We start from the raw sequence: 12,751 nt of genomic DNA, 5'->3' as shown, positions 1-12,751 counted from the left end.
AAAATAAGTATGACTGGAATGTAAACCAAAAAGGTTTTGTCAACCTGTTACTAATACTATGTTGAAAATTATGTCTTAAAATTGTTGTACAGAGCAGAATGTCTTGCCTCACACTCCTTGAGAGGGTGGGTGTTTCTGTCTGTGTTTTTTTCTGAGGATTCAGGGCAATATAATCCATTAATTCTGGTAGGTCATTATTTATGCCCTAGTGAATAATTGGGAAGATTCCAATCCTGACTGAGCAAATTTAACTTTCATTTAACATTGCTTTTTGGAGAATGACTTGCTTGGTCTACATTACATGTAAACTGATTCACCTGGGCTTGAAGCTTAAGTCCAGGATAAATAGATATGACTTATCAAGGAAGATAAGGATTCTTGAGCTTCTCTGTTAGACAGAGCTGCAATGGTGCAACCTCCTGACATCAGGTTTGGGCTGTACTAGCTCCCAGTGTGGGAAGCCAGTCAAACTGCTTTATCCTTTCCTCCTCCATCTTTTGGCTACCTGACAAGCAAAGCTTCCAGCAATTTTCTTCTGGTGAGGAGTCAAATTTTTCATGTGAGGCAGCAGGAGCCTGGCAGTATAAAAATCTTTGATGGCCAGTTTGGGAAAGCTCATGTGTCAGGAAATCTTTATCTGTTGGGCTGTGTTATTTCAAGCAGTGATGCTATGATTGCCCCACCAGGTCCCTGGAATCTGCTGCTTTGGCCAGGTCCCCTCATCAGAACCTCAATTTTCATTTTGCCATGTTTAATGCCGTTCTGTGTTCACTCTTCCTGTCTTCTTGATTCACGTTCACTTGACTTCTTTGCATAATACTTGCCAAAATTTGGTACATTTAAACATGTATTTGTGTTGGGAAAGCTATGGGTTGCTCCTTCCCTCAACAGGATGATTACTGGCTCATTTAATTTCTAAGTCACCTGATAATTTCCAGTCAGAAATATGTTTGGAAGCATGCATTAATCTTGTTGAGTCCCCCAAGGAAGTTGTTCAAATGACTTAAGTGAATGCTTCATTGACTTGGAGCTTTACAAATAGAAAGTTGGAGAAGAGATCAGAAACAAAATAACTGAAGATTCAGAGTGCAGAGATTTGCTAGTGCTGATTTGAAGAGGAATTTTAATAATCGGAATTTTCCTTTTTGTTTCATTTATTTTGTCTGAGAAGAGGCAATTCTTCACTGATACAGCTTTCACTGGAGACATTTGAGAAGCTTGTGGTTTGAAGGCTGATAATTGTACAAGGATCATCCAAAAGACAAGTTCAGTTTGGTGAATAGGTGTTTAATCGTAGCTCAGATGACAATGCTCTGAGCTGCTAGGCAGCTAGCAGAATTTCTTTGTCTGCTATGAATAAAAAACCTGTGAAGTGTCCCAGTCCTTCTAAAAAAACCCCAACAAACCAAGCAAGAAAACCAGAATAGAAAAGAAATTGCTGATACAAAATCAAGACATTCATTGCAGAGTTCAAGTTGATAGCAAGTCACTGAGGAAAAGTGTTACAGTGAAAATCATTGTCATATCAAAATAATAAAAAAGCTCAAGTTATAAATGTAAAGCTTTGCTAATCAGAATATACACCTGTTCTTCTCTTCTGTCATATTTTTTTTTTCCTGTCTGATCTACCAGGAATCATCACTAGTATGAGGAAGGAGGATCATCACCCCCATCATGTATACTTTACTGAGCATCTGTGAATTAATAATGCTGGTGCTTAATCTGGCATCTTTAGGTTTCAAGTTTAAGGCCTCTGTTGAGAGTAAGCAGTGACCATTCAGAACCCTCATGGATATTGCTCCTGGTGCTTTACTTTACATCTGGAGGAGGGGTTTGATCTACACAAATGCCCATATGTATGTGAAAATCTGGTACTTCTGGAATGAATAGGAGCTCTGTCACTGAGGCAGGAGTTGCTGATCTAGGAAAGGCCAGCTGAAAGTTTGAAGAAGCAGCACCATTGTAATGAATTATATTCCTTTTTTCACAGCTATACAAATGTAATTACTTTAATATACTGATGTATGGAGAGGAGTAGTACTTTCAGCATGGAAGAGGAGCAGTTTATGGTCTATGCTTAAAGTCAAAGTTCGCAATTGCTCCCAAATACAAATTTCCATATGTTCTTTGTAGTCACTCTGTTTTCTCTCAAAGTCAGCAGAAGCAAGTTGTGCAGTTCTTCATGTATTGTAGCATGGATTGCAGGTTTCCAGAGTCAGAGCTGCTCATAGTCTGCTGGTTGGTCTAAGCACTGTTTTCAGCATCTCTGCCATGAGTTCACACCCAGTCCTCTGTTTCTAGGACTTCCTCAGTTCAGTTGATGAACTGTCTGCTTTCAAATGTCAGAAAGTGCAAAATCTTACCTTTGAGCACACGAGGAGGGTCAGGCAGAATATCTTGACTCCTCTATGAAGTGCTCTTACAAGTTGATGTAACTTGTGGGGCAGCACAATACTGCTGACACAGCAGATGAGACACAGCCTCTGCCGAGGACCTGTTATTCCAGAAAAATAGGCAAGTTTAGGTGAATTAATGGAATTGAAGTTGTGAGTGTGTCTCTTTTCCCAAGCTTGGTATGCCTCCCTCTATTTGAACAGAACTCAGGCCTGTTTAGTCTCAGCATTGAACACAACAGGATAACTCAGCATGTCTGTCATCAGTGCCTCAACAATGGGAGCTGTTTCCTTTCTGATAGCAGACAAGGGTCAGAAATAAGACTTGTGCTTCCACCTTCCTGCAGGAAGATGGGAAAGCTGCTGAATTCAAAGTTTCTAAAAAATTAGTTCAGATTTATACTGGAGGGGTTGCTGTGGCCCTGGTACATAGCTGTGAGATGTGCAGTGATGTTGTGTGACCCAGGAGCACACTGCAAGTGCTGATGGTGTGAAGTCAAGTCTGTCACACATGCACACATCCATTCAGCTGGTGTGTTTGTTTAGGCATTTGTTTAAGTTTTTAAAAGCTCTGAGCCTTTGTGAGGGCTTCTGGGCTCTCAGCTTATTTCAAAATCAGTAGGCTGATGGCTAAACACAGTTTTTTGTTTTGGAAAGATCCCTATTTGCATGAATCAGTGCTCCTGCCCTATAAATGAAGGAAGGTATGAATATTTACTTTCCTGACAGAAATGTTGCATCATTAATATCTGTACAGCTTTTCTTTATTAAATATTCTTGTCCTTTTATATTTAGTGCTGCATAAAAGAGACTTGTTAATGTGAGAGCAGTGGCATTTCCCAGGAACAGCAGCTCAGGATTTCCCTGGTTGGAGGTGTGATGCTAATGCAACAGTGCCTCACATCCCATTGCTCTGTTTCTTCCAGAAGCCTCAAAAGAGGCAATTATGGTCTTTTGAAATGTTGGTGATGATGTTAATGCTCTGTAGGCTTGACTTGGCGTGTCAGACCAAGGAAAATACTCTGAACAGGGAATTCATGTTTGTGAGTCTTATGAAACAGCGGAGTCAAGTGAGGAAATGCTCAGCTCTAAGCATAGTCAAGGGTAGTGATGTATAGCATTATGCTGCATTTCTCAAGCCTGTCTGAAACTTTGGATACAGGTTGTCAAGGCTGTGGCTTTGTTTTATTGTCACTTTTGGTTCCTGGACTCAGTGATGTGCTCAGTCTTGCTGCACTTTTTGATTTAAGTAGGATCTGTCCTGTAGCCTTTAGATCATTCATTTGACACTTACTTGTAAGATTTTTTGGTTTTCCATTTCACCTTTTTCTTTATGCCCTCTTAATAAATGGGTGAACATTTTATCAGTAATTTTCCATGTTGTGAACTTAAGCTCTTGAATTTTTGTCTTGTGTGTTGCAGCTGGTGCTCAGGATAAAATTGGCTGGGCATTTGGCTTGGGTTTGGAGAGGCTGGCCATGATCCTGTACGATATCCCTGACATCCGACTGTTCTGGAGTGAAGATGAACGCTTCTTGAAACAATTTATCGGGCCTCACATTTGGCAAAAAGTAAAGTTCCAGGTAAAATTACATATACATGATAATAATTTACTGTGATGTATGTGCATTCCTAATAAATATCACATAATTAAAATTATGAGTCGTTAAAAGATTAGGTTTTAATGCAACAGCTTTACAGCTGTCATGATTCTCTGATGTACTGCAGTAAAATCCAGCTTTTGATAATAGCATTTTTTTCGACTAGATAATGTTTAAGTTCCTGCTGATATCCAGTTAACATCCCTTTTTTGAATAATGCTTAAGCATATATTTAACTTCTAAATATATCCAGAATAGGGATAGATTTAGGCCTGTGGTTTGGTTATGTTATGGTTTGGTTATGTTCTTGAGTTGTGTCCGTGATTCTGTTTCATTATAAATATGTGTCTGATGCAAAGCGCTCAAGGATCACAACACATTCTCAATTTTTTCCATTGTTTTCACTCTACGATCATTGATGTCAATGGGAGTTGCAGTGTTAACCTTTGGCAAATTCTTTGTGGATGTGCCTTGCCATCTTCACTGTCAGCTCTTTTCTCCTGGCATTAGAGGGCAGAGTGCAGGCTCAGCTTATATTTGTTTTGTAACTCCTCTGCTGTGGTGATTTTTGTAGTTAGCAACCTCGTCTTGCTTTTTGTACTCACAAAGCAATCAGGCATGACTGGATTGAGTGGAAATGCTGCTTCCATAATACTCTTCAGCAGGAGCATGGGGAGGTTCATGTCAGGTGGTGTCAGCTGGTCTTTGGGGGAGTTGGGCTGACACAGATGCTTGATGAAGTCTGAAACGCTAAAGCAGTAAAATACTTTTTGCATCTGCCTTTTACCATTTAGTTTGGTTTCTTTGTGTACAGCTTGATTATGTTTTTTTAAGAATGTAATTATTAAATGGAAAATCAACAGTAACAGATGACATTTGAGTAATCTCCTCACCAGTAGCAGCATCCATCCATTTGTTTTTAATTCATGTCAATTCTTGCATATCTTGTTTGGTAGCATCAAAATACTGTTTGAGATAAGTTTGGGGGATAGTTTTGGCTTTTTTGGTTTCGGTTTTGGGAATTTTTTTGGTTGATTGGGGTTTTTTAATTTGTTTGTTCGGTGATAACTGGCATTAGTGCATATAGCTTGTAGTTAGTTATCTTACAGAAAGACATGATTTTGCCACTGTTCCTGAAGGTTTGTCTGCTTGTAGGTTTCCTTATCTCCTACAGAATGTTTGTTGCTCTTTTCAGTAAAAAATGCTCAAGTCTCATTTTTAGCCCCTGTCTTTCCGATTGGCTTTGCTGCTGAGCTTGTGGCTTTGTTTATAGATTGCGATCTGATGGAGCAAAGATGAGATTTCTGGCTTGCTTTAAGACTGTGGATCCAAGCTTCCAACTGATATTAGCAGTAGATTGGCGTTTGGGGAAAGGCCCAGATTGTTGGAATGCTATGGACTGATGTTGAGGCTTAGTCAAAGAGAGGGCTGGGTGTCTGACTTCTCTCAGCTGCATGTGGTTTTTGTGTTCAGTTTTAGGTAAGTCAGGTGTAGTGAAGCAATCTGAAGATGGCAAAGGCACAGGTTACTGTGGATAACCTCAGAGGAAAGTACATGGTTTCTAGGAAGCTGAATATGATTTCTTTTTTAATTGGTGCTGTTTGGTAGCCTTAGTTTTGGTTCTTTTTCTCTTCTAAAGAAAGAGTATGGCCAATGTTTTAGAAAATTTTTTTTTTCTCTGATATAAGGTACTGCTTAGGGACTTATAAATTATTATTTCTCTTTTATTCTTATTCTTTTTTTTTTTTTTCATTTTTCCTCCTTTCTGTTTTAATACATACATGCACCTACTTGACTTGGATGTTTCACCTTCAGTTTTGGTAGTTCTCCCCAACTCTTAATTTACATTTTTCAATTCTGTATCTGAAGATAAGAGAATGGAGGCAAACTTGGGTTTTTGTTTGAAAGCAAGTCTATATCCAGCTTTTATCTCATATTTTACATTGAGCTTTTTCATGCTCTGTGCTGTACATATTTCTAGTACATATTGGCATTGCTTTCTAAAGGGTTAATGACCCTTCAAATGAAAAGACTATGAAATATCTTCGTTGCTACCATAAAATCTCCATTTTTTTCTTCTGTTCTGTGTTATTTTTCAGGTATGCTGTAAAACCAAGTTAGCAGACATTTTGTTCCTGTCTGCTTGCTAAAGAGTCATAATTAATGAATCACATGGTTTATTCATATGATATTTTAAAGAAAACTTTTAGCCTGTCTTACAGTGTGGATGTTGTAAGAAATCTCAATGGATATTTTAAAAGTGGCAGATTTTCTGCATGCAAGGCCATGCAGTACTTTTCAGCCTGACTGAACTGAACAAAGACCAAATGTTTTGAGAACCTTTCACAACAGAAATTGAATCCTGTGGCTCAGAAGGTCCAGGTAAATGTCCATCCTTTATGTGATTAACTGAGAAAGACCTCTCAACTTTAGGTACTCCTCCAAATCCTTTCTTATAATCTGAATATGGTCCACCAACATAAATATTTTTCTTTCTCTTCTTTAAAATGTTCTTCAAATACATGAAGTCTACACAGCATAGCAGTAACCTTTAGGTGGGCTAAATATACTCTTGCTCAAAAACTGCATTTAATTGGAGCATTTTCTTGGGACTTAGAGTATATGTCTTATGCCTTTTAACAGCCTGAATGTGTCAGATTTTTCCCTTTGTCATCAGTTGCTCAGTACATGGGTGCAGGCTTCAGTAGGTCAAAAAGCTGCTGGGAAAAGCTGACAGTGCTTGTACCACTGTGGCCACTCAGCAGAGCAGTGTTAGAGTGCTTCTCCCCACAGATCAGATTATTGCCTGGGTTTGGATTAGCAAATCACTTCAGCTATAATTTGACACAAGTCACAGCAGTGTGGGGATCAGGGTCTGGTAACTTGCTTTCAATTGTTTTTGTGTAGGGCTTCTGCTCAGGCTGTGAAATGAAAGGCTGAGGATGGGCAGGGCAAGAAGGACCAAGAGCCTGCAAGGCACAATGTAATAAAACAAAAGACTCAGTTCCAATCTAGCCCGCTGTGTTATGTCTCTGTTTGTCAGGGCCCTGAGCACAGTTCCATGTTCCTTTCTGGTTTATGCTGAGCCAGCATTCTTACAAAAAAAAAAAAAAAAGTCTGTGGGCTGACAAGTCTCAAGGAAAGGTACAAAAATGAAATGACATTTAGAGAAGGAAGGCACTCACAGTTCAGATGTAGTGTGGTGAGCCCAGAGGTGCTGATTAAGAAGAAAGGTCTCTGGCAGCAGGATGGATCCTGGAGCCTTCATCGTTTTGCTGCCAAGGCAAGCAAGTGGCACATCATGTTGAGTGACTCTTGATGTGTTCTCCCTTCACAAAGTCACTTTCATTTGGTGCTGCCAGTGTCTCTGGCTGCTGTTGTTTTAAATAGTTATTTATTTCAATTGCTGAGGAGCCTTGTGGTCTGCACTGAGGTCAAGTAGAAGCATGATTATGGCTGTTCCGGCAGTGGTACAGAAGGAAACTGGATCACATTTCTAGCAAAACTCCCTCTGTGAGATTATGGGAGTTGCTGTCTTCTTGATTTCCTCATTTCTGCATTATCTGTAATATTCTACAATAAGCCTAGCACCACCTATTTTTTATCACCCCCTGCCATCATGTTCAGGGGCCGCTCCTTCCTAGTGCCCGCTGGGACTCACAGTCCCTCAAAATTCAATTCCTTTATAATTACCTGGTAGCTTCAAAACTCAAAATAATAGATTTTTCTAAGTAGGATCATTTTAATGGCTCCAGAAGAGAAAAAGCTCTTGGAGAAACACTGCTGGGAGACCTGAGGGGTTAGTAGGCTTTGGAAGTGGGGTGAGGAGTCTTGACAAGCAACTTGAATTGACACTGTTCATCTCCTGCACAGCTGTAGCCAGAATGGTGTGTGCAGTCCTAATCCAGGATACTGTTTCTGATTTGAAGAGTGAACAGTCAAGGATAGCAGAGATGATCAAAATAATCAAAAAGATGTAGTTGTGTGGAAAGAAATGGTTCATTATACTAGAAAGAAATCAAAGCAGGCTCCTCTTCCTCCTGTGCAAGATAGCAAAGGCTGGGCCTGCCTGCTCCCTTTTGCCTTTGCTCAGTGTGCGAAAATAGCACTGCATAAATCAGTTTGCACAGTTTGCTGTGCATGTGAGCCCTCTTGTTCACCATTAGACAATCCAGCTTTTCTACCTTACTGTGCACTTTTCGGTTTTCAGGGACAGAAATCATCCCTGTGCATCTTTCCTGTGCATAAACCTGATTGTTGCTGGGAGACACAGAGCTTGTCCTGAAGCTTTAGAAGATGCTGAAAATTAAATGCGCTGTCAAGTGTGAGGGGAAACTTCAGCAAATTAAACCATCCTAGTCTATATCCTTTATTCCATGATTGAGGAAGAGAGCATCTAGAGTATATACCATCCATTTCAACCAGTTTGGTCTTATTGCATTCACTGCACAGGATGGGTCTGCCTGATCCATCATTAGTATGCTACTCCATATAATTTATATTTATCTTCTAAGTCTGTGATTAGCGTTATTTCCAAATAAAAATTAAATAGATTCCCTGGTTGCTGCATTTTCAGATATTTTTCATCAAGATTAGGTGACTTCATGCTAAAATGGTTATTCATTTATTATGTTTATTTTCTAATAGTGCATTTATTAAAGCCAAATATGCAACCATTAGTATGTAAATTTAACTTGGATGTTTGAACAAATAAGGTATAGCTTCAACTGTGACTTATTGTATAGATAGTTTTAATGTAATTGAAGATATATAATGTGTGTCTGCACATGGAGGTACAGTAGAGAAGAGATGATGATGTAGCATAAACATTTTACTGGCATGACTTTGGGAAGGTTGAATATCTAAGAGTGACTTACATAGATCATCCTAAGCAAACGTCAATAAAACCTTACAGTGCTGTATATCATCTCAGGTTTGCCTGTGTGCTCTGCAAAACACCATGAAACTCCTTTTTTAGTGTTGGATGTGCATGGAAGGTGAGCAAAAATGCCTTCATTGCAGAGATGCTGCACTAAGGGGCACGATTGGATTAGAAATCACTTGATCATCAAGTCTTCTCATGAGGATGTTCTATCTTCTGTCATTTGTAGGTAGTGCTGGTATTGAAGCTCTGGGAACCTGAGCCCTCTGGCCCCAGCCAGGCAAAGTACTGAAGCACATGCTGAGCTTTAAACTTGCAAGCAGTCCCATTTAAATCAATGCAATAGTTCCTGTGCTCAGTCAAACATAACCCAAATGCCTAAATAGCTTCAGGTCAGAGATCTCCACATTTCCTGAGATCCAACTGAGAGTGATCAGCGCCTTGCAGGGCTGAAGCAGTGGAAACTTTCAAAATGACTGTTATGAGCAAGAAGAGTTTAATCTGACAAACCATAAACTCAATTTGCAAAATCTTTGTTCTAAGCCAGTTTTACTGATCAAGACTTGTGTAAAAAAAGTCAACAAGAAAAATTCTTGAGAGTAAACAGAACTTGAATTCCCTTTCTCAACTAAAGAAAATTGGCTGAAAACACAGTAAGGAGAGAAGAAAGTAGGGGCTCAGAATGAGCAAATGGGATGGACAGTCACATGGGACTGAGTACAAAGCACTGATGCACTCATATAAGACAAAGTGAAAGGAACATAAAAGAGAGAAGTGCTGTACTTTGAGTACTGGGGGTAATATGAAAAATTCTGGTTTAAAGAGCAGATTCGGAGGAATGAGATGAAAAGGGAAGAAAGACACAGGAGAGGAGAGTAGTTTTATGGCAAAAACAGTTGAGGCTGATGCAGAAGTCTTTCTAGATAATCAGAAAGTTTTCCTGGGTTTTGTACTGTACACATCTATTCTTGATCTCCTTTTGAAATTTCAACAAGTATGAGAGACCACAAAAATTATGACCACAAGCCATCAAAGCTAGTCTCTAAAGTACTATCATCAGTTTTGAGATGAGTGTGGAGGACTTCCAATTCTGCTTCTGGATTTGTGAAACACTTAGTGTGTCAGAACCTTGACCCGTGACCAAGGCTGTAATGAGATGATATTCACAGAATCACAGAATATCCTGAGCTGAAGGGACACACAAGGATCATCACAGTCCAGCTCCTGGACTTCCACAAGGCTACCCAAGAATTGCACCATGTGCCTGAGAGCATATTAGTGAAACTCTTGGTAAGAATAAGCACTAACAAGGATGTGGTTCCCAACAATCTAGCTGCTGCCCTCTGAGCTAATACCAATGATGCAGATTTTCTCACATACCCTGTTTCCATCCCTCCACCCACCCACTGCTATCCTGTCTCACTGATAGCCTCCCATTGAACCTGAACAAATCAGCAATGGTTTAATTCCTCTCTGCTTGTACTTTTCTAAGTAAATAAAATGAATAAATAAAAAATGTCAATAGCCCTTTCTGCCTAGATTAGTTGGTGGTATTTATCTTATGTACTATGTTGTCTGCTGAAGTACCAAAGGGCAAAGTAAATCCATTTAATCCATTTAGCAGCCACCTTGGTAACAGTTGGATGTACAGACAAGCCTATGACATTCATTAGCAAAACCACCACTCTCTTCCACCTATGTTCTTTGAAACTACTTGAAGTATGTCTATGCTGTTTTCACAGTCTTATAATAGATGAAAACTCTCCTGTTCACCTCTGTTGACTTGTCCCATCCTAACAGTACATTTAGTTTAGATTTAGCTGGTGGTGACTTGAAGCAAAATAGCTGATTTGAGCTGTTCTTTTTTTAATGGTAAGGAGTTTCTGCTTTGTACACAACTATCACAGCTGGAATTTGTTTTGAGTGGTTGGAGTATGTGTGGATATGTATATATATGTTTAGAGAGCAAAAATATTTCATCCTTTCTTTGTTGTGTATGCTAACACACACTTTAAACACCAGTAAATTTTTTATGTCATGGCAGGTAACTCCAGAACCTGGATGTAATTTTGTGTTTCCTATAGATTTTCAATTATGTGAGAGGTCCAGGGCTTTACTAATAAACTTAGCAACTGCCACAGGGGATTTTGGAAGCTAGCTTTGTGGGATACCAGTGTATCCACCTGGCAGATGTCCTCTCTTTTGACTGCAGGTCCAGAGACAGCAGCTGAGACTTTTCATTTGAAGGGTTTTGGTGGCTTTGTTTGTTACCACTCCTTCCAGAGCCTTGTTTCTCACAGTGTTAGGATAAGAAGCATAGTTGTTTTTTTTGTTTGTTTGTTTTGTTTCCTAAGTGCTCATGTTCCCATGTGCCGTTCTGCTTGGCTGTTCCACATGTACCACAGGAGCTACTTGTGTGGCTACACTGTGAGATGAATCAGGGAGCTTTTTCCTCTGCAGTTCCTTAAAGCTGTATCAGTTCCCTGATTCACTTCTCAGTGTTGCTTCATGCCATCAGCACCACTGATGAGACAGCACTTTCGTTTTTGGAGGCAGTATAGAAGGTGAGGGGTGAATATAACCAGCAGGTGTGTCCTCAGTACTAGTGAAAGACATGCCCAGTAAATGAGAACAGACCACCAGGGACTTCCTTCCAATTTGTTTTTAAACAAAAAGAAGCTACTGTAGCCTTGACTGCATTTTGTCTGCACCACTTCTGTGTGATGTAGATAAAAAATGATTTTGCAGTTATGAATGCTGCTGCACTGTCATTAGAACCATTTTACTGCTGATGTCTTTTTTTCCTAGGCAAAAGCCAATGCACCCTAGTCAAAGTACACCTGATACTGTCGAAATTATTACTTAGCAAAAACTGCAATAAGCTTCAAAAAGCATATGTTACAGTGGTTTGCTCTGATCTCTAAACCCCATATATTTGCAATTTGACTGGCTGAGGCTCTTTGAAACAAATAGCTCACAAATGAGTAATTTTGCTGCTGAATATATCAACCGATCTTTATTGCATCCCAAATGATGGAGTATAATGGTTATACAAAGTGCTTAAATAAGCCATGTAGCAATTTCCAGCAGTGATATATATGCTGAAACCCACAATAAATTAATATTAGGTGAAGGAGTAAACCTGGAAATCTAAAGTAACAATAGATTTTGCATAGGTTGCTGGAAGCTATGATAACCAGCTGCTAGTGGTTTTGACAGGAGTCCACTTATGTTCAGAGCTTTCAATTTGTTGTCTACAAAAGTATGTTGCTAGTCAGGAGGGTAACCCTTACACATTTCCAGTGGTTTTCCAACATTGGTTTAATTTAAACTGTGAGTAATAGAATTCTGGTCTTTGGCCCTGACCTGAGAAGTGACTCAATAATTCTGTTTTCCATGCTGTTTCAGTTGTAGTTGTCTTGCACCTCCTGCCTTGGCACCTCTTCTCCAAACTGCCTTAGGGTGGAAAGTTCTTCAGGACAGGAATTAGCATTTTGTGCTCTATCTGCCTAATGGAACCCTGGTTTCTGGCTGGCAGTCCTAGGTAATTGCCACAATCTGAATATGTGCATGCTATAGCAGGGTTAAATACATTTTGAGTATACATTATGCATTATGCATCTGTTTAAAATGTGTCCAAGCACACACTGTGTATGTGTCTTCAGAGAGATACAGGTATGTGCTGGTGTGCACACACAACCACAGAAATATAAAGGGGGGAAAAAAAGAAATCTCAAAACTATTAGGAAATAAACTCTTATTCATTTTTCCAGAGTTGGCCAAAAAGATGGAAGTTGTCATACGTGACTTTATTTGGTAGTTCTTTTAGCACTGGTGCCAATGTTTTACATGTAAAAGATGCACCTTGCAAAGAG

The 12,751-nt window shown here is 39.5% G+C and overlaps 1 protein-coding gene across 11 annotated transcripts in view; it reads left to right on the top strand.

Moving 5' to 3' along the window:
• The window catches only part of FARS2 (phenylalanyl-tRNA synthetase 2, mitochondrial), a 230,627-nt gene that overhangs the window by 132,272 nt on the left and 85,604 nt on the right, over positions 1-12,751 (top strand). For all 11 annotated transcript variants that reach the window (XM_074544180.1, XM_074544212.1, XM_074544210.1 and 8 more), the window contains one exon: positions 3,816-3,976. In XM_074544180.1, coding sequence (XP_074400281.1) covers positions 3,816-3,976 — 161 coding nt within the window. The remainder of the gene's footprint in view (positions 1-3,815; positions 3,977-12,751) is intronic.

Source organism: Zonotrichia albicollis, chromosome 1 (genome assembly GCF_047830755.1).
Source record: "Zonotrichia albicollis isolate bZonAlb1 chromosome 1, bZonAlb1.hap1, whole genome shotgun sequence".
Lineage (NCBI taxonomy): Eukaryota > Metazoa > Chordata > Aves > Passeriformes > Passerellidae > Zonotrichia > Zonotrichia albicollis.
This window is presented reverse-complemented; position numbering and strand designations above follow the sequence as displayed.